Raw genomic sequence first — 21,726 nt, 5'->3', positions numbered from 1 at the left:
AGAATGATTTTTTTTTTTTTTAACAAAATCGAATGCTCACGCTGTTCAATATTTTTTCCGTAGCTCGAAACGCGGTCTGGACTTGGGACTGAGCCGAGGATTCAGCGGATCTCAAGCCGCCAAACATCTGATGGGATTGGCAGCCGCCAATTACGCCGGTGGACCAGGCAGGAGGCGCCGTTCCGAACAAGCGTAGAGTCGCCAATGATTTGTTCGTTAATTACGTTAATTGTCACCGAGGTTTCGGCTCAGTTGAGTTGTTTAGAAAATTGCTCGTTTCGCCTGTATTTTTCCTTTGATTTGTTTTTTTTTTTTGTAATTTTAATTTGTTCCATTTTTGTCGTGTTACTGTTTCCAATTCCTTCTACCTTCTCTCCCGCGACCCAGTAGCTAATTATTGTATTATTCGAACCGCCCACGTACCGCCTCGCTCAAACCCTCAATCAGTTGTATTTCATTCCTCGATTTATACGCCTGTACTTGTAGGTATAAGGCAGAGTCGCGATTACACGCGGTAATTATAGCTTCGTTACTATATTCAGACGGTTCGATTACGCGATGGATGGAAAATAGCCCGGATTACGAACGAAACAGTTCCGCCGGTTCCCACGTTTGTTTTCTTTTCTTTCATTTCTCACCCGGAAATACAGAGGGTGGAATTATGGAGGGGGCGTAAACAGGAAGTAAAAGACGCCGCGGTAAATTCGGTCAACGACGAGATCTGACAGATTGATTTCGGTTTACGTAACTGCAGTGCGAAATAAATCGATGACCATTCGGCCGTCTGTGATGGTTGTTATCCACGCATCGGTTGTTCAACACCTTTACCGATCATTGAATTCGGAACTAGACTAGGGGTGGAAAACAAGCGTTTTGGAAAGCGGTAGAACATGTCTGAAATTACGGGAAACAGTGTTTCGATTTTTTTCTAACCACGCGTAAAACGTCTAACTCTAATTTAAATTTCGACATATGTAACTGCGAATAGAGAGGCTTGTAACGCCTATTAATTATTTATTTATCAATGGTTTCTGATCGTTTCTGTCGGACAAATTTTGTATTCGTCCGACGAATATCTGTACAAATTTTTATTTGTATGTATATTAATTGTCTGTTATTATTGTTAATTTTGCGTTTGAGCGAATGTACGGGTTGTCGTTTGATGTAATCGCACAATTATGGGCTCAGAATACGTATATCTATATATATATATATATATATATATATATGTGTGTATATAGATATACGTATATTATAATATAATGAATTGATAGAATATATAGATAGTGAAAATGTGTCAAATTTACCCTCATATATGAAAAATATATATATATATATATATATATATATTGAATGAAATAAAAACTTCTGCCTCTGTGTATTAATTATTATCAGACTTTTTTGCGTGCCCGATTCTTGTGAATAATAATAACGATTATGATAATAAATGTTACTTTGACCCGGTCGCATCATTACAATACGCTTGCTCATTCCTGTTCATCCCGTCTTCCATGCGTTATTCATGAACGTTATCCTGGATCCCATTTAATCCGAGCGGCATGATGGGATTCTTAACATTTCAAAAGATGATACATGGTTACTATGAACGGTTCAACTCGAATCGTTTACAGGGTTAATAGACACTCGACCAAACGTTAGTTTGAGAACCGAAAAGTTTAGTTGATTTTGTAGGGCGCGGAAAAATAAAATGTTTCTGTAATGTCTGAGACAAGGTTTGGTACCAACATCCCGTAGATTCCGTTGCAATCGCGAAATCGGATCTGTACAGTGAAGTCGTTTAAAAAAAAAAGAAGTATTGTTTCATTAATTTATGTATTTAAAACAACATATTGTGTTCCCACGAGAAAGTTTTCTACGAAATCTACGTCTACAAACTGATTTTCTTAAAATAGCCGAAAGTTTTCTCTGACAACGAACGAAGGTCATTGCGATTAGGTACTAGAAGTGATTTAATTAACCTCAGTCAATTTCAGAATTATCTAATAATTTAAACTGCGTGACACTGCCAACCAAAGCAAAGGGTGCAGTGTCCGACTGTTTTTGATTACTGAAAATGTGTTGCACTGCTGATTTCAATCCTGTGTTGCAATCGATGCACGGAGAAATTAATTCTGAAATGGATTGTGTCACTCAAGGTGAATTACGCTCGCTGACAATGCAATGCTTTCATGCGGTCGATCGATACCATCTTCCCCTACACTTTAAATGAGTATAATACCGGTTTTCCTATACTTCTCGAGGCGCTGACCGATCAGCTCTACTTCTGGCTTTAGACTGAGCGCAAAGTTCGGGAGATCGTTGGGTGTCAAATTTTCGTACAGAGGGCCTCGCAGTTTCGAATTGAAAATTTTCGACCGCTGACACGACTCAACTGCCGACGTTACCCAATCCGGTGTTAATGTGTCGGCACGATTGAGAATTTGAGAGGAACTCTGAACTCTGATGAATACGATCGAACGTCACGAACACCGTGAAAATTTTTCGATTTTCAGCTGTAACTTTTAATCCACTGCCCGCAGCGACTCTAAATTGCGAGCATTAGATTCCTCTCGCAAAATTACGTCGATATAGCGCATCGATGAATCGATTACACCACTTTTAAAATTGGTCAAATTTTGATCAAGGAAATCCAAAGGGGGGTATCCTTGCTTTTTTTTTGCAATTATAATCCTCCGTAGATTAATTAGACCTCGAACAATCAGTAAGCCAAAAAAGAAATCTGGAACATCGTAGGATCAATAGAATCATTTTTACACAAATTCATCAAGAACAAATTCGTTGCAAGAATGAACGTCTTGGATCGGATAAAATATGAATACGTACGTCGATGTGTATTTTTTTTTTTTTTTCTTAATTACTTACAAGTTAATTTATAGTAAATTCAATCGGACGATAATTGTTGTATTTTATATTGCGTATGTAAAGACGTTTCGCTTATGGTACGTAAATTTACACCGAAACCTCGTATCCGCAACGTCCTATTGCGATCAAATTAATTCCATACATCGACGCTGGTTGCGTACCATCAGGCGATAAACAGGGGGAACCAATCTTAAAATACGTGTAATTTGTTTGCCTGACTGCCCGCAGTCAGGCGCTTACGTTTTTACAGCGCTGGTTCAAATCTACCAAATTTGCGAACAAATTCGGCGGCATAAAGATTCGTGAGGCATTATAAAAAAATTGTGAAATCCAGTAAATAGCTGTCCGCGCTTATAATAGCAGCAGTAGCAGCGAATCACTTTCAGTTGGATGCACGATACTATCCCTAATATATATATATATATATATATATATATATATATTATACATTATATGTACAAAAGAGTCGCGAGAAACGTTAAATCCGTTAAACCGTTAGCCGTATAATTTCCGTCAAAGAAAGAATCTGTTCTTCAGAAACATGAATCGTGTTTCGTCGTCATTTTTTCCGTCCGTTACGTTGTTCGGGGTTGTTTTATTTTTATTAACAGCCATCGGATCCGTCAATATTCCTTGCCTAAACTTGATTCTTCTTGAGATAAGCCTCCTTGTCGACCTCTGCGAATTTAGTCAGTCGCGTACCGTTGTACGGAAATTCACTGCCAGGTGGGTGCATTCGCATCTACAAAATAGAGATCAAAATTAGAGTGATGCTGAAATGAAGATTTATCGTTGCTATAAATTCTATTCCCGATCAGAAATTCTAGAGGCGAAATTTACGACCGATTACAAAAATTCTTATACTGCATCGAACGGATCTCGTTACATTAAGTATTTAGTATGAATTGGATTCTGTACCTGACTTTTAATTTACATACCGCACACGCATCGTAGATTATCAGCACCGAATTTTGCCAATTTTTTTCGGTACCGAAAGTGAACAAGGATCACCCTTATTCATTGTGTATCTGTGTTTGTGTGTATAGAAATACAACGTTCGGAGCACATCGAGACAAGAGACTGACTCCGTGAGCAATTAAAACATAGAGAAACTGGTCGAAACTACATAGATTGAGAAAGAGAAAGAGAGCTGTTGAAAATTCTTAGAATTTAAATGAAATCATTATTTTCACCGTAGTTACAGAGGTTCGCTTTATTCTGAATCGTAATAAAAATGATTGTCTCATTGTAAGACCTGAATAGATAAATAGGCAAATCACACTACTCTTTAAAGCGAATTACTTGTTCTACGCTTTACTGAAACTTCAATCCCACAATCTACATTATAAGAAGCTGGAAGCCCCGAGCACGGTGAACGAGTGAACGCCTTTAAAATTTAGTGATATTCTTCCTTACATGCGTCCCGATACAAATTGAATGCGAAAAATTATTCTGCATACAAGTTCGCTATTGATTACACCGAATGAAAATAAATAGCCAGGATTGAAGGTAACTAAACACGATTTTTTTCATTTATTTACTCGCATATTAGTGCTGCATTCAAACCTCACGCCTTGAACTTGACACCGCCTTCACCAAGTTAGTTCATTAATAGATCAGTTGTATAAAACCAATTAAAATATATAAGCGTACTAAAAGTTTTCGCGAATGGTTTTCACCACTCGGTCATAACTGGACCAATATACCAAATACCATTCTGGCAATAATACCGAATGTATATTAACCGGACATTAAAGTTGCACGTTTCGACGAATACACAGAGTGTGAAAAGGTTTAACAATAACTAGACTCTGTTAAAAAACAGAGTATGAGCGTTTTACTTCTATGCTTGGATTACACAATAAAAATGCATGAAATTAAAGAACAAAAAATAAATGAACTGAAACTGAGATATATAATTAAAAAAATTACAAAGTACGAATGTCTGGGTCGATTTTATTCTTCATCCACCAGCATTGCAGGCGCGATTTATAACACATCATAATTATCTCCACTACTCGACCGATGTATTAGTAGAGTGAGTCTATTAGGTCTACGATGTTTGTGTCTCGACGAGATATCATCTAGGCGTTAGGCGAAACGTTGTCGTTCTCCACTCTGTCCTCTTCGGCGTTCCGGAACCGTTTCTGTAATAAAAGAAACCAACACCGGATGGTTAAAACCTCTTTGCCGAGGGTTAATGGCCGTAACTCGGTTTCGGGGTTTCGCTTCGTCTCCAGCTTAGTCGGGTTCAGACGGGCTGCATGTGTGCAATTCATCTCTCCCACCCCTCAACCTCGATGGTTAAAACAGACTTTCTCCCTCTCGGTTTTATGTTATACGTATACATTTTTTTCCATACAGGCGCTGGTTCACATCATTTTGTTCCAACGTAAGACAAATAAAAAAACGTGTAAAATCGAGGCGCAATCGATTGATTCAAGGTCTATTTTTCACCCAAAGTGTACGCCGGATGCATCCTCAAGCATTTAGGCTCCAAGGCTACGTTTAGGCGGCCTCCGTAAGCGCAGTGGGGCAAAAAAAAAAAAAAAAAATGATATCCAATCATTAAATCTCACAAGGCTCACCATGATCCTGTATTTCTCACGGCAAGCGTATTCCGTCTCGTCTACGTCGTTGTAGCAGTCGCTCTTGTAGTCCTCGGGAATGGGTCCGCCCTCGAATTGACAAAGTCTCGACAAGGGTCGTGAGTGAACGATAAGCTTGTCGTAGCCGGTCGGCTTACGTTGGGGGCAGTAGAAAACATCGGGGGTGTTTTTGTCGAATACAATGCTCTTCCGCATCATGTCGCCGGCATTGGCGAGCATCAGAATAGTCTAGTGGAAAATAAGCGCTTCGGTAAACAATCGGGAATTTTACAGTTGTAGAGATCAGCTCTTCGTCCTCCGCTGACATGGATTCGCAAATCTAACGGAGATGATTTGAGTGCTATAAAAGCGAAATATGAATAATTCATTGGGGTATCAAAAACTGGCACGTCAGTCGGAAACGGTTATACATAACGAGAGAGTTCGTTTCTCCTTCTCTTCTTCGAATGATTAATATCTTCGCAATCGAGGCTAAGTTTATCACCAGTGACCTCAAACATCAAATCAAAACCGTAAAATTAACCGTCAAGCCGCGATACGGTAGCTCTGAAACTTACCGCTAAAACGACAGCGATACTAAACGTTGACATTTTATCTGCAACAGAAAAAAAAAAAACAGTTAAGGTTTATTCGTTAATTGACCCAGATTGGTATAAAATTGAGGATGCTGGAAACGGGTTCGCTCGGTTCTTGAGCAACTTGGAAGTAGTCGATGATCTTCAAAGAATGAATTTTCGGTTTTAGTTAATTAATCGGATTTGGAAGATGGTAGAAATCCCACTCTATAACTCTATTCTACCGGTGTGCCGGATTCCGTCGTGAGTAACCGATTGGCGTTTAATATTTCATCTCGCATAGTGCAGAAGGATGTTAGGACAGGATTAAAAGGTTACAACTGTAAAGAGCGGGCCTATAAAGTTGACTTATAACAGTCGAGTCATGCGCGATATCACGACACAGAGGTAAGGCAAACATGCAGGTATCGGATGTAAAAGAGACGAGACGGGCGATGGTATTTCAGACGTGGTATTTTCATCCAGTTCGTGTCACTGATACGCATAAACCTAATACGATTATAACGTATGAAAGAATTTCGCACAAAAAATATTTCACAAGGACGACAACCTAAGTAAAAAATGGAGAACGGAGGATAGAGTCAAATTAACACGTGTCGCCGAGTCTTTGACTTTTTATTTATTCGTACTCATTAGCGTCTCGAGTATTCGGCAGATTTGGTCCCAGAATTCGAGCAAACGATTTTCCAACTATGGTAAAGATACAAGAGTTTTGATAACACTCCGCGCATCTTGCGACAAACCGCATTGCTTGACATTTGAAATTCTCGAACAGTCAGAAGTATAATTAATCGGACTTGTAAAGGAAGTGAGAACTTTACGTCTCGCGTATCCTTGAATGTCTTCGAACATTGACACACGGTGACAAACCGTATCTACGTTACTGTTTCAGCAGTCCAAGGCCCGCCTTGGTTAATGGAATATGCTGGGAGTGGTACGAGCTTAGAAATAAACTGTTCGAAAGTAGAATCGAACCAAAGGTAAAGAGCAAAAGAAAGAGTTGGAAGAAAAAAAGACATGTCGTAACGCGATTAAATTTGCCGTAGAAACACTGTAGTCATCGGCGTCACGGCATCAGGTGTACCCGCACGTTTTGTATGCATGCAAGAAATTTCGTAAAGCCATAACTTTCGTTTAGTCGTAAAACTTTTCTGAGCGTTGCACAACAACGAGTGTGAATCACGCTCCAATTGCAAATGCGCATAAGATAATCGTTTCATCTCGAAAAGTGTTCAAAGTGAAACGAAATTCCGAAAACGTTTCAACGACGAGCGTAAGTCATTAAATTTTGGGATAGAAACGGTTTTCACAAAGTCGGTGAATTAGAAAGTGGAAAAATTTAAACGAAATCAACATCAACCGACCCAGATTCGATAATCTAATATATCAGTGACGGCGAGAAGGCTCGAGTATACAGGACTGCTGATGGACATTGAAAGTAATTAGGCTACAGGCGCTCTCTCTTTCTCTCTCTCTCTCTCTCTCTCTCTCTCTCTCTCTCTCTCTCTCTTGCTGTCAGTCATAATTGCAGCATGTATGCGTTGTGTACATGGTCAGCAGATTCTCGCATTTGCGTTCAGTTTCGTTACACATTCGGTCAGCATATTGAGAAATTGTGAAATTCTATTCACCGACGTTGGCGTCACCTTTTTAGGCTGGCCAGGAGGAACGGCTTTTATATAATTACACGTGTTTGTATGTACTAAAAATCGATGTCAACTATACCGCGATTTTTAACCGCAGGAAAGTAATTAATTCGGATTCGTGCAAAAGAAATGAATTTCCACTCGCACACTTTTGAAATAATTTAATTAAACCTCATGTCTCGGCAGGTACACTTTATATTTTGTGTTATTTGTTACGTTTCTGTTAGTGAGTATGACACACGGATTGTTATATTAACGTTTGATTTGTAATTTTTACTTTTTTTTTCACTTAGTGATACTGTAAAAAACCTTTAAATAAACTCAAAAACTCTAGTGGTCCACTGGGACATTATTTTTCGAACCGTGCTTAAGCATGAAAAAACGATTACGACTCACGCTTCGCTCTTATTTTTAATACAATAACTGCATGCAGCCAAACGTGTCCCTGACGTCACTACTGGCATTTCCACCCACTTGTTTTGCAGCAGAGTACGATGCAGATATATGCAATCATTTCTGGCACTCCAGATTATCAACAGCCTTCAATTGTTCGCATTTTAGTAATGAGACTACCCACGTACGCGGTGACTGATTAATAAAGCATACTCGGCTTGCACAAATTGGATTCGTTAAGGTTAACCGACCTTGGATAATGGGAATCTATGCAGATCTCTTCGTTCTTTATTTTTCAACGACGATTTTACAGGGTAAAAATAGACTAAAGAAAAATAAAAACACAAGTGGGAGTAACCGCTTGAACAACTCTGCGAACGACAGTCAAGGTCTGGTTGTAAGGCAAAAGGATACGCGCGGTATTGGAATTCGTTCTGGGTGTTAAAATCAGGAAAAGTGATCATACGTCCTCGCTTTGAAACAAGCCGGAACTCCAAGAACGAGTGATGACTATTTTCTAAGGAACGGCAGAGACACCTGCAGCAGGCGTCTTCTAACTGAACTGCATGGATAGAATACGTACGAAATTGGATGAAAAAAAAATCTGACAAATATGGGAGCTCCATTCACCGGTTGTTTCGGTACTCGCGTTGGAGGACAGGAGAATCGGGTGAAATTGAATAGAGATGAAAAATGGTGCGTGACTTACCCATGCCGCAGGTATCAAGTCGATCGGTGTAAATCGGTGAGGTCTTGTTATCCTCCTCTCCTCTTTCCTTCGATGCTACGTCCGCACTCAACGACAGCCTACTGACTGAGACCAGTGCTGGTCTTGTCCGATTTCGCCCGGTAGTGGGAGAGATTTGCCGTTACACTGTCTCAGGGCCGTGACGCTCTTTTGGCTTTTATACGTGCCCGTCGTTTATCGGACAACATGAGGATCCGTAAGCCCTGCGGGCCTTTTCGACGATTACAAGGTCGAGAAAGTCCACCGAATTTTCCGCATAGTTCATTTTGCTGGCAAATCCATAGTCAATTAAAGATTTTCCGAAACATCGGAATGGCTTAGGACCCGGTCGATTAGATCCTGGTGCAGGTCTCGACGTAGCCGTTTCCGAAAGTTCAACAACTATCGGCGATCTTGCTGTTTTCGGTTGATCGAGGACGGAATCGTGAGGTGGGCGTCATCCACGTGGGCAGAGGATCATACGAGACGGCCTCGCCTCCGGCCTTTTGCAGATCGAATATGGTTACGAGGCTTCTTCACCGATGACTCGATCATCGCGGTCGGTCCTATTGAAATCAATCGCCTTCCAACGATGAGCGTATTTCCGTCGTCCTAATTTAGACGTACCTTCTTTGACTGTAAATTGTCCCTCGTGCTTCTTCTTTTCCTATCCAAATGAGCTCTTAACGACAAGATAACCAATAAACCTCTGACTCTGAGATTACCCGTGCAGAGTGAAAAAGATAATACAGAGATAAAAATAGCCATCGTTACAACAAGTTCGTGAGTGCAAAATAAACTGTTACACTACTTGTTGTTTCGACCTAATTTACTTAAGCAACTCGAAATTCGATGTCAACACTTTCCCAAAGTATAGCGTTCGATTTATACGCAGTGGGAACTTGGCCGCGAGCGCTTTACTCGCGACTGGAAAAACTGCAAACTTCGCTCGATGAGGACTGACGTTTGATCGAAAATCGAGGGGATATTAAACCTCCCGTTGCAACATTGATCTCGGCTCTGGTCCCAGAATATAACGTGCGGATAGTCAAAGCTGGAGTAGAATGTGTGATGGGGTCAAGTCCCCTGAGGATGTGCTTGGTGGTTTTGGTCGGCTTCACTCTGAGCTCAGATGAGGTTCTCGCCAAGAAGGTGTTCAAAGGTGATCAGAACATCGGAACAGTGCTGTTCGATCGAAGCGACTGCGGCAAGCACTGCTGGACGAGCGAGGAGTTCACGGTCTTGAACAGTCGGCGAATGTTCCAGGACATCCTGCCCAAGGTAACGTTCGGTTAACCCTCTGCCTAATCCTTTCCCCCGAGCTGTTTAATTGCCTTCCTCGTTCAGGTGAAGGTGATAGACGCCGAGAACGATCAGTACATCGCCCTGCTGATGGACTACTTCCACATCTGCCTCGAGTGCGTGCGCAAGCTGTCGATCGGAAAGACGAAGCACCTTCTGCTGAAGGCACTGGCAGACACGATGGGTGGCTACCTTCACGTCTACGTGCTGCCGCTTACCAGACGCTCGTACTACGCCGGAAACATTAAGTACCGGAACGCCAAGCGGCTTTTCGAGCTCTTCGACGAGCTCAAGAACTTCCTGCACACGAACGGCGTCGGCTGGCTAAAGCCCAGCCTCAACAAGAAGCACGTCAAGACACCACCGATCGTCATTACACCGCCTCAGAGTTCCGTTTCCTGCGATGGACTGATCACTTACCCTGCTCGTGGTTGTTTGGCAATTTGTCTAGTCAGTAGCAGCTTTTACTTACCTTGTACCGAGGGTTTTTCTCACAGCAGATTCCAGTTCCGGTCAAGGTGAGGTCAGCCGTCCGAACCCGTCGAAGAGGAAGAGGTACATTCAGCGTCGAAGGAGGACCAGAGGTGCCGGGGGATCTGGTCCAGTCACTGTGCCGCTGCCTTTTCTGGATGACGAAGTGAACCCGAACAGGTGGGAGGATCCGAGCGGTGATCAACGCTCGGAAATAGACTCATGCCAGTTTCCCTGACTTTCAGCATAGCCCTGCCGTTCAAGACGGACACTCTCCAATCTCTTTACTGCGAGCAGTCGGCCTTTTCTCTGGTAAAATACTACGTGTCTAGTGTAAAGTGCATCGTCTCGCGTTCGAAGACGAAATTCGAACTGCTCAAATTCAACAAGGACATGTTCGATTGGCTCCAACAATCGGTTAGTCATTGAGAATCCGTTTCTTCGATTATTTTTCACTCGATAATTCCTCCTGCGGCAGGTAAATCCTCACTTGGATGACGAAAAGTGGTATCCAGCCTTCGGCGGGGTCATGAGGGTTATTTCCTCGCTGAAAGAGACAGGTTAGCCAAATTCTTTAGCGCATCGTTTAAACACAGACTGAAACCCTCTTATCGTTCCAAGGGCTTGGGGACGAAGGCGACAAGATCAAGCAGGGCGGTGATTACCAGATGATGCCCAAGGTCAAGGCGTCGACTAAATCCCCCGAAGAAGAGGGTGCCCCTCCCCTGTACAAGGGAAAGATATCAGGTAGTGGTTAGTTCAATTACTTCAAGATCGTTGTCTAACTCGTGAAACAATTTCCGAATGAACAGGTAACGACGATGGTAACGGCGTAACATTCGGAACGACCGAATTGATCGTCATCGCTCTGGCCGGTGCTCTGCTCATGTGGCTTCTGATCGGTATAATACTGGTCTGCTACCGATTCCTGACCAGAAACTCGGAGGAATGTCCTCCCTGCGAATCCCCCGCCAACACTCCGTAAGACTCGAAAAGCTCTCGACCTTTCGACCACCGGAGTACTAGAATTTCGGGATACTTACAGCGTAGCGGTGCTTTATGAAAACGCGGAGTACTGTGTTCCCGAGTGTCCCAGCAAACCCTCGAAACGGGGTCTCGGCCGACGTCTGGCCGAGTGGTGGAAGAAGAGGTTCGGTCCCTGCGAAGGTGGCTGTGATGACGAGGACGAGGAACGGTGCCTGGCTGCGATCAGTTACAGTAGCAAGGACACCATCGACGTTACCAACAGCACTAGCAAGTCCTGCACGTGAGTTGCAATGTGGAAAAAAATTACTCATAACAAAATGCCAGATCCAAGCAGATCAACAATATCCTTTCACCTTTGTCGACAGTAAGAAATGCTACAACTCGTTCAAGTCTCCGTCCCAGTCCGTATCTCCAAGAGGTTGCGTGTCCTCCAGGGTAAGTTTCGCTTCGAATTCGAGTCCAGCGAAGGATTCAGGGTTCAGGTTCTGCACTGTCGACACCTTGATTACTGAACATAAAAGTGATCGTGATTGATTTTTTGAGGAAACAAAATTATTGCGTCAGAAATTTGATGAACTATATCGATCATCCTCGCTGTTAAGGGGACATATCATTGAAAAAAGTTTCTATTTTCATCAAACCTCTTTTGTTCGAAAATTATTGTGAATATTGTCAATTACCAATTATTGGGAGAATTAGGTGGTAACTTGTCCGATCGCAATTTCCATGGTACGTTTTGTACTCTATGCTCTACCGATGGCTGTGGAATCTTTTCAGATTTTTCCGACGAGGATTGTAATGCAAGGAGCTTTTTTGAAAAAATACCACTTTGCGACGTTATTTTAAATAATACCTGGACACATATGAAACGTAGCTGATTCGAAACCGAGTAAAAATCACTTGTTTTATGGAGCTTTATTTTGAGTTCAAGTTTTGAGCAAATCGGTAAAGTCTAGAGCTTTACTAACGTGTCCCCTTGACAGTAAAATAAAAAAAAAAATCATTCCGCTGGCTAGCATAGCGGCAAATTCAAATAAGGAACGAATCGATCGTTAGTGGATTCCAGCGCCAACTTCAGGCGGCATCATTCACTCGTACCTACAGTCTGACCACCTTTACGGCCCGCTGCTATGCAGCGTGGAAATGGTAAGGCAGGAACACAAACTTATCTCCAACGGATGAATGAAATAGTGACCATCGTTCGGGAGATGAAAATTAGGACTGTTCAGTTGCCGATAATTCCAGTACGCGTACAGTTATTGTTCATATTGATTTTAATGAACGTAATGCAAAATTGGTTGAACTTTCAAACGCGAGTAATTTTTTTACATCATATTGTAAAGAATTTTTTTATGTTTCCGTCGAGCGACGGTGCAGACGAACTCTGTTTTTTCTTTTTCTTCTTCATACCAGATAAAAAAGTAGAATGAAAAAAGCTAACTGTTTAAGAAAGTAAATTCGTACGTTATCGTGGTAATAAATTAAACCATCAGCTGGGTAAGCGACGTTGCCCTGAGAAAATATTTGCCCACCGTTCGACGCGTAAATATATATTTAGACCCTTGTACCGACTGCGGAAAGTTTTAAGTGCTATACGAGTATAACCCCGGCCGCTCTCACGTACATATATATACGTATATATCCTACGGCAGTTGGAAAAATACATTCGAAATGCAATTAATGATAAAAATAGAGCCTCTCCTTGAAACGGGAAAATATTTTTAAAAAAACATAAATGAATTCAAATACGGCTGAGGCTAAACTCCTGCCGAATGTGTTTTCGTGTGTATTCTCCAAACTGGCTAACAGTCACTCTGGTTTTCGGAAGAAATTTTCTGCCTACTTCCCGTATATACTTCCGGTCGCGACAGCACATGCTGTTTAAACGTTTGCTTACTTATTTCAGTCAAAGACCGGCTACACTTCGGACTCTACAAGCAATTCCGAAGTCGAGAGGGCAAAGTCTCGTTAAATGGTGAGTCGGTTAATTAATTGAACTTCTGAAGAGCTACAAGCAATTTGGTTTCTTAATTTTTAATCTGCAATTTTTATCTCGTCTCTGTAATCTTTGAAAATCCCGCGCAGGATAATCGTGCGGACGAAGACCGGAAATGGGGTATCAACGATGACGAAGATATCTTCTGCAGGATATTATTGAGCCTGATTTTGATCCTGCCTAATCGATACTGTCGAGGAATGATTGATCGCGATGATCATTTTGGTGCTTTAACACCGGGTAACGAAGCGCTAATCAATCGTGCAAGCCTCATCATCGCAGACGTGGACGTTTCGTCTAAGATCGCAATCAGATCGGTAGCTTTGAACTTTGTGTAAACGAGAATACATATCCCTACAACTATTTATCATACCCGCTGACTTTCAATTCCGTACCGATAAAAGATGCGGAACATGATTGAAACGAACGTGTACATAGGCCGCGACTTTTCAACTGTAATAAGGCAGACATTTACTGTGTTTTTGAACACAGCTTCCGATCCCAGGATGAGGCAAAAAGGTTTGGGAAGATGGCATAAAAATTGAAAGTTTGAAAAATCGCAGTGATATTGAAAAAATTGTCAGAACTTCGATCCGAAAATGAGCCTGATTTTACGGTAGCTCTCGGGCGAAGCGATCCGCTCCTCGCAGCATCCGTGAGAGATCTGCGCCGGTGAGAAGATCAGGGCATTCAGTCGAATCCACCGCCATCTAGAGTCTAAGCGTGATGAGAGTCGAGCGACGCGGGATGTTGCAGTGTTGCGCGCAACGTCACTGAGCGTGCTTGTGTTCGATTTGTTGTCCTCGGGCACGCGGCCAACGAACCGCATCGCGCGTGTACCCCAAGTTCAAAAAATTGCATCTTCCCTCCGAAGGCGAGATTTTGAAATATTTGTCCTTGCAATTTGTCGCGGGCATCGATCAAGTGCGAACTATACTATTTGTTATTTTTTTTTTTTTTTTCTGTTCACTATTTTAAATTATTTTCCGTGCGGTTGTCTTCCAATTTTCTGTTACCTTTTCTTCTACTTCTTCTTCTTCTTCTTCTTGAATATCGTATAAAATGACCGTGGCGAAGTTTCACAGTTCGTGGATTGTGACAAGTTTGATAAAAGTTTTGTGTTGATTTTGTTGAGTTCGTTTTGGGCGGATTTTTATCTCCTCATCTTCATCATCGCGTAGTCATCGTCTGCGAATTGCAGAATTTTTGCCAAGATATGAGGCGGACCGTGACGTTTTGTGTAACTGCGATTATCTTCTTCCTGTCAGCTGTCAAAGGTGAGTCAGCTCGTCTCACCGAACATATATGCGGGTGTGGAATAAAATTGATGGGAAAATATTGTGCCGTAAATTTACTGGATTCTGTACCAGACTTTGCGCCTCCTTACATCCTCGAGCAATCCTTCTACTTGTTGAACTCACGTGAAAGATTCGAATCCCGTTACGATTTTCGCCGTTTTAAACGGAATTCAAATCGGAGTGATCGAAGTTCGAGATTTAACTCTCGAAGTCAAGGATTAAATATTATTCTTCGGACAAAACACGCTAATTACAATTTATACCGACGTTGATCAAAGGGATCATTTTACTTCAATCGTATGCCTGAAACGTTGAATAATACATGTAAAGAAAGAAGCGATGAGTTTTAATTTTCCCGCAAAGAAGGTTGCGGGAAATCTAATTTTCAAATTTTAAAAGTTGAGCTAAACGATCTTTGTTATAAAAAAAAATTTCATCAACAATTAAAATGAAATCAACGACTGATTTAAAAATTCTCAACAAACGAGTAATTTTCGCCTGAAAAAAATGTACTTTCTACGTTTTTCACACAACTGTCACGAATTCTGTACAACGAACTTTCAGTAATGGCCTGTATAAGTCTTAAGAAGCGATGAATTTTTTTTCCTTCCGTTGAATTTAAACCACAATTATGACCATGAAAGTCTCTACATTCCAAGCTACAATTGCCACGACGTAAGAAAAAACTCACCAATACAAAAACAGCTGGATCGAGCTTACGATAAAAAACGCATGACACGTGATTCAAAATTGGAACGTTAATCTGCGTATCCGCTTCAGAAAGATACACTACACAGCACGTGTGACGAAGGGGTTGATTTAGAGGCGATAAAGCGCATCGCTGCTCTGTATTCGCAGACGAAATGCGAATGTATCTATACGTACGTTCGTATTTTCGAGTAAAAATATCCCCGATATTAGCGCTAACCCGTTGCACGTGCGTACGAGGCGAGAGGGATCTCCTTCTCTTTCACTCCCCTTCTCCCTCTCTCTCTCTCATGGTTTTTCAGTGCCTCCTAAATATAAGTGCGTGTAGGTGTACCGAAAACATTATACGACGTTTTTTACCCGCAAGTTTCGAGTATACGTGCCTGCATCAAACCCGCGATAGTATTTATCTCCCCCCGACGCCCCGAGCAAGGGGGTTCATTGGATGCCCAAGAAACTTCCAAATTATGGCCTCTCCTCCTCCTCATCCGCGCCTCGGTATCTCGGGCCATTCTCTCGCGTTTATCTCTTCCAAGATTCCCCGTAAGAGGTCTTCTTACTTGCCGAATCTCCCCCCTTAATTGCTTGGTCATTATCGAGTTCGGCCGCAGGGGTTCAAAATGTAAAAATAATTGTACAAAAAATATTTTTAGAGAGGAAAATTCTACGTGAAAATTAGGCAATGTTTACCGCTATACCGCGAAATGGTTCCCATCTATAATGTTCAAGCATTCTTATTTTGTCAACCTAGACAAATGTCAAGTGGTGGGCAGGTTTCACGGTGCCAGGTGCGATTCTCGGTCTAATAATATATACCGCATGATCCGAGACTGCAGAACATGACGATGGTGATTGACTGACGAGACTGCAGGGCAACGTATCGTACAGTAGAATATACGACGAAAAAAAATGTCGCCCCTTCCCCCCCCCCCCATCCCCCATCCTGACAAACTCCGAGAGAAATTTCAATCAACGTACCAGATTGCGAAATCTGGTCACCTTGAGCGTCTATTTCGGAGATAATACGCCTGCAGGGAGACGGTTAGGGGAAAAGGAAAGAAAGGGATGTAGGCAAGAAGAGCGAAAAAAAAGTGGCAGAAGTCATATAGGCGCGAGCCAAAGATGCACCGCAAGCTCGCTTAAGTCAATGCCCGACGTGAGTACTCCCGCCATATAAATCTAAACTTAAATTTAGACCGACTACTAAGCCGGCGTCCACCTTACCTTGTGCTTTTACGCAAGTCGGTGCTGCCATCAGCCCGCGGTTTTCAGAAAACCGCTCCGAAGATCACCGTCATCTTCCGTCGGAGTGGTCCCCACTCTCTCTGATCCAAGAAGAGCGCCGAATACTGCCGTTCGAAGTCAGCCGTTGAAGATCCGATAGCCGTTTCACCGTCTCCGGATGATTGGGACACTAGAAAACAGCAAGCACATTTCTGGATTAAGATTCTGTAATTTCACTTTTCACATTGGTTGACTAAACTTGTTGGAAACCAATCGGAATGCTCGGATGTTGGGAAATGTGACCAGTGAAATTACAGAATCTCAACCATGAAGTACACGTTAAGTACGTGGGCATAGAGCAAGCACGACAATTGATCGAGTAGTAATTGAACGGTTTCAGAAGTGGGTAGCCTCATACAAACACAATCTACGAATACACACCCTGCATCCCTCCTCCGTGTGTCAGAGTTGTTGTGGTCGGCACCCTGCACCATGTTCGCCCAATGACTGCATCGACTAGAGGCATGCATTCTCGAGCCAAGGATCATCCCTGCACTCCATCCTCCCCCCTTTCCTCCACATGAACTGTTGTCGGTCGACCAGGCTCTCTACTAATTGGTATTAATTCGTGCTAATTAATTAAATCACAGCATGTGGGCAACGTCCTCGTTCAGTCCGTACAACGCGATGCACTGCGCACGACCATCATCAGTCGGTGCTGGGATTCGGACCCTCTCGAACATGGCTTTGACGACAACTGATCAGTTAGTTTACGTATGCATGTATGTATGTATGTATGTATGTTTGGATGTATGTATGTATGTTTCAATTCACCTGAATTCCCGACGAAACTTGGAACGAGTATATAAATTAGACACAACATCAGGTCCAGGCTCATTACCAGTCACTGTAGTACCGTTTTCAGGGTAATCGTTGATCAGCGTGCAGCATCCCAGTTTCAATTTCGACTTCCCTGCGCGACATCATCACCCAGTGGTACAGTCTCCTTGTCCATTCGACTATGTAGCCCATAGACGCAATTGCTCGCTCAAACGATGCTAGGTGGTGCAGATGGGAACACAGAGAGCCAACACCTAATTCAGGTGGAGTGTACACCGCAGGGCGGACGGTATGCCAGCGTAGCTAACCAGCCGTTGTTGACCATTCGGACCGTGGCAGCCGGGGGACGACAAGCGTGTTCAATGTTCATCTTCCTCCCATCAATAGAGGCGAGTGGCAAGCCCGTTCGCCACGTCGCGTTGATTAACACGGTACGGTCGCGCCACGGGTAGCCGGTCAGTGTTCTCGGGATCGAGTACCCGGAGCTTGGCGCCTTGGTCTCGGAAGTCGATGGTGAAATTGACGGTTGTGAATAGCCCTTGAATATCGAACGTCGTCGGGGCGTCGAAATCGGACTTTTCCATCGTACCTGACTGCGGCGGTGCGAAAGGGAGGAAAGTTCAAAGCCTGGAACTGCACCTATCCAGTCCAATTACCCATCCACGGAGCGCGGATTTTCCGCAGTGGTTTAATTGCGGTTCGTTTAAACGCTGCGGGTTCGAAGATAAAAAAAAAAGGGCGTCAAGTGGGCAGCGGCGAAGGGCGGCCTTTTCGTTCATTTGCATTGTCCCTGCAGGTTGCACCGTCGTTAGCAAATGCCCACCGCTACCGCTTTCTTTGATTATAATTGCACCGGGGTGCAATTCGGTACCTCGATCAACGTCACATACACCCTGAACGCGACGCGACGATCCCCGTAATCTGCACACCGATTCATCCGTATACGCCCCGCTAACTGCAACGCAGGGGTTATTAAATTTGCGGGCATTTCTACGTTGTCGCGTACGATCATTCCATGATGAACCCCACGGTGGGTTATTAAACTTGTACGACTTCTCGTTTCGACATGGTCTCTACCGCTCTTTGTACCTCTGTTACCATGACGATCCCGTGCCTAATCCCTTCGGCGTTTCGAGCTCCCGACTCCGGATGTGCAGGCTTCTCCATCGACGTCTTTGCAACGCTTCTCTTTCTACTTGTCACGTTGTGCACTTGCGCTGCAACAGCCTGAATTGCAGCGGAAAAATTCCCTCTATTCCTGTTTTCACCCGACGGATGGACGGATGAATGGATCGGATGGGCGCCTCTGGATGCTATCTACCGATTCAATTTGCTTTTTATTACGCCTCGCGAAACCGTAATAAATATATTTCCCATCTGGCGCCATTGATGCCACCGCTGTTCCTTCGCAGTACCGTCCGCATCGAACATTAAGCGATGATTTTCCCATCATATGGCACGCTTCGTACCCACTATACGTGCATTACGCTCGCCATCAGCGTCCGCATGGTTCGCCAAGGGTGATTTCGCATTTTACGACCGAAACAGCTCGACTGCGACAAAGTGCCGCTCGACATCATCGTCAGCTCGGATATTCAACAGCGTTTTTAAAAGCTCTGTGGGAATTTTTATGTCAGGATTTTATAACCGAGATAGAAAGATTGCAAGTTCGGATTGTTCATACACCGATAGACAGTTTCCTGAAGATATGTGATTAGTTTCACCTCTTCGATATATATATATATATATATGTGTGTGTGTGTGTGTGTCTAAATTCAATTTATACTTTTGAAACTTATAATGAAGTCACGTGTCACGTTTTCACACATGATATCGAGGAAACCGCTTGGCGAAATCGGTACAGGCATGTGAAATATTGAAAGTGATTTCACCGTGTGACTGAATTCGGAGCTGACGAATGAAGCCAACCGTGTGGCGTGTCAACGTATACATATAACGTACATCCCTTATACTGCCGCGTTAATTAATATAACGCTACGGTAAATAATTGCGTATTACAGCGAAACGACGGGGATTTCGCACTGCTGATACGAAAACCGAGTATAGAGTAGAGTTACGTGGCGGCAACGCGACGCCGAAATTAAACAAATAATTGGTTTAACTGTAAATTACTCCAAACAAATTGTTTAACCTCTCCTTCTCTCCGTCTCCCTCATCCGTTGAATTTACCATCCCTGAGTCATGCGGGTAAATTTTTATCGCTAGTACTATTATTCGGGGAAATATCCGCGCCTACGTGAGCATGAAACATGCGTGAAATTTTATGCACTGCTCTTGTATTTCGTGCAATTCGGGACGGATCAATTTCAACCCTCATGCCGCCAATCGGCGTAATTCTGCTTTTCATTTTAAATTTTTTTATTCTCTTTTCGTTTCTTCTCTTTGCAATTTTACCCCTTGAATCCATTCGAATCTTTCTTTTCTCCTCCGCTATCTCGGTTCCGATTTCTACGAATCAACTCTCAATCAGCTCGCCTTATATTTGTTATAGGATTATTCCGGCATGACGCAGGGGCTTCAAAGAATCACCAATTCTTATTCGTATTTCCTAATTCAAAGTCAGAGTCATAAAATGATGGTCGAAACTGTGAGAACTAGTGCAATTTGATTCTCTCGAATCGATCGAAAGTAAATTTATAAAAAATTCAACTTGTTTGATTAACTTTTAGTTTATTCAAGTTGTAGTTTCAGCTTCTACGGATTTTAATTGGCCTGAGTAATGAATACGTTTTAGTTAATGTAAACGATTCATTGCTGATTCGTTGAAAAAAATCGTGAATTATTCATCTATTCTTCACGTCAAGATTCACGATAGCTTTAGATACCTTTTTTCAGCTATTGGACGGAGGTTAGATAAATATCGAGGTGATATCTGTTTCCTGGAAGAAAAGTAATACACAGACGTAGCGATATATTAAACGGTAAGCGGAAATCAAATGAACGGAAGCCGTAACCGTTATGTAGGAATACCTCTTCTACTTGAATGTTCTCGAAGAAGTAGCAGAAGATGAAGACGACGAAGAAGAAGATGAATAAGAAGAAGAAGGAAGAGGAAAGAAAAGGAGAGAAGGAGCGAAGCACGTGCCCCGAGATTCGGGGTGTATGTGGAAGGTTTCAGAATGACAGCAGTTATGGCGCACACATGCATATGGGACCTGAATAACCATCGTCGTCGCGAGGCATGTGGATGGCGGTGAAAACGTCGGCGTCTCGACGCCGATTTAAGGCAGATGCCCGGTTCTTCTCAAACGGAACATAGGTATGTATATGAGAATAAGGAACGAAAATAAGAAGGCAATAGGAAACAAAAGAGAGTCGGGGCCCGGGAACCAGAGAAACGAAGAGAGAAATAGAAAAGCCCGTGTTTATAAATATCGGTCACGCCATGCGCCTCTGATCTTCCCGGGATATATATCAAAGGTTCAAAGGGCCCTGCAGTTCCGGAATCGAGGGTTCAAAATTTCGAGCCCGGTATCGAAATCCAAGAACGTGAACAGCTGCCGGCTCAAAGAGCCTCGGCATGAGGTTCGATCTTATTGAAAAATTTAACGGAAAATGGGTTTCAAAGAATTCGGCGACTAGGTGAAAATGGCAACTGTCGTTATTTCCTGAAATTTGACGCAAAGAATGGAGAACGACTTCAAGGTAAAGACAGAAATTCCGTGCACAAGAGACCGGGTCTGAAATACGTATACCAACAAAGAGGAAGGATAAAAAAAAGGAGGAAAAGCGTGAAATAGTGGTCCATACCATAGTGTTCGTGTTGTGTAAAGCGGGGAGCCTTTTCTTATCTATCCAAGCTCTGTATAATGCGTCGGTAAACGCAGCGTTCAACTAAGCCAGAGTGCGAGCTTGGGAGAGTCATACTGTATCCATCCAATTAGACGGGGTCTAACCGCCTTTCTTTCTTCTCATTCCCGCCATAACAGCACCGACTCGACAATTCGTTTCTCAGTGTACATCCGAGACACGTTTGATCTCACGCTGCGTGCACGGCTGTATTTTACTTACATCTGTTTTTCTCTCTTCCCTTGGTCTATCCTAAT

At 42.9% G+C, this 21,726-nt stretch overlaps 4 protein-coding genes and 1 long non-coding RNA gene across 5 annotated transcripts in view; 3 read left to right on the top strand and 2 right to left on the bottom strand.

Moving 5' to 3' along the window:
- The window catches only part of LOC124299802 (diuretic hormone class 2), a 30,234-nt gene extending 29,195 nt beyond the window's left edge, over positions 1-1,039 (top strand). The window contains exon 4 of the mRNA XM_046753174.1: positions 64-1,039. Within this exon, the coding sequence (XP_046609130.1) occupies positions 64-196 (133 nt within the window). The 3' untranslated portion in view covers positions 197-1,039. The remainder of the gene's footprint in view (positions 1-63) is intronic.
- Positions 1,040-3,452: 2,413 nt separating this feature from the next.
- On the bottom strand, positions 3,453-8,967 carry LOC124299801 (uncharacterized). The gene is made up of 4 exons (XM_046753173.1): positions 8,816-8,967; positions 6,050-6,087; positions 5,472-5,720; positions 3,453-3,625 (listed from the first exon to the last, which is right to left on the bottom strand). Exons 1-4 carry the CDS (start codon positions 8,817-8,819, stop codon positions 3,521-3,523), a joined length of 396 nt encoding a protein of 131 aa, XP_046609129.1. The 5' UTR covers positions 8,820-8,967; the 3' UTR covers positions 3,453-3,520.
- A 465-nt stretch (positions 8,968-9,432) lies between these two features.
- LOC124299791 (uncharacterized) lies at positions 9,433-13,898 on the top strand. The gene is made up of 12 exons (XM_046753153.1): positions 9,433-9,616; positions 9,729-10,114; positions 10,181-10,565; positions 10,633-10,786; positions 10,852-11,023; positions 11,085-11,166; positions 11,228-11,353; positions 11,419-11,587; positions 11,652-11,873; positions 11,959-12,028; positions 13,500-13,568; positions 13,679-13,898. Exons 2-11 carry the CDS (start codon positions 9,905-9,907, stop codon positions 13,563-13,565), a joined length of 1,656 nt encoding a protein of 551 aa, XP_046609109.1. The 5' UTR covers positions 9,433-9,616; positions 9,729-9,904; the 3' UTR covers positions 13,566-13,568; positions 13,679-13,898.
- Positions 11,191-18,496, bottom strand: LOC124299807 (uncharacterized). Its single transcript, XR_006907075.1, has 5 exons — positions 17,261-18,496; positions 16,820-17,009; positions 11,947-12,101; positions 11,650-11,867; positions 11,191-11,331 (listed from the first exon to the last, which is right to left on the bottom strand). It is a non-coding gene; the product is annotated as an uncharacterized LOC124299807 (long non-coding RNA).
- Positions 14,359-21,726, top strand: part of LOC124299786 (tyrosine-protein kinase transmembrane receptor Ror) — a 127,547-nt gene continuing 120,179 nt past the window's right edge. Inside the window, exon 1 of the mRNA XM_046753139.1 lies at positions 14,359-14,866. Coding sequence (XP_046609095.1) covers positions 14,806-14,866 — 61 coding nt within the window. The 5' untranslated portion in view covers positions 14,359-14,805. The remainder of the gene's footprint in view (positions 14,867-21,726) is intronic.

This window comes from Neodiprion virginianus, chromosome 3 (assembly GCF_021901495.1).
Source record: "Neodiprion virginianus isolate iyNeoVirg1 chromosome 3, iyNeoVirg1.1, whole genome shotgun sequence".
In the NCBI taxonomy this organism is placed as follows: Eukaryota; Metazoa; Arthropoda; class Insecta; order Hymenoptera; family Diprionidae; genus Neodiprion; species Neodiprion virginianus.
The sequence above is the reverse complement of the archived record's forward strand: the minus strand, read 5'-3'. Positions and strand labels throughout refer to the sequence as shown.

Coding starts and splice junctions, on each gene's coding strand:
- LOC124299801 (XM_046753173.1), bottom strand. Junction 5,721..6,049: donor GTATCGCTGTCGTTTTAGCG/GTAAGTTTCAGA, acceptor ATTTTCCACTAG/ACTATTCTGATGCTCGCCAA. Junction 3,626..5,471: donor GTGAGAAATACAGGATCATG/GTGAGCCTTGTG, acceptor TCTATTTTGTAG/ATGCGAATGCACCCACCTGG.
- LOC124299791 (XM_046753153.1), top strand. CDS start 9,905: ATGGGGTCAAGTCCCCTGAGGATGTGCTTGGTGGTTTTGGTCGGCTTC. Junction 11,024..11,084: donor TCGATTGGCTCCAACAATCG/GTTAGTCATTGA, acceptor CTCCTGCGGCAG/GTAAATCCTCACTTGGATGA. Junction 11,588..11,651: donor GAATCCCCCGCCAACACTCC/GTAAGACTCGAA, acceptor GGATACTTACAG/CGTAGCGGTGCTTTATGAAA.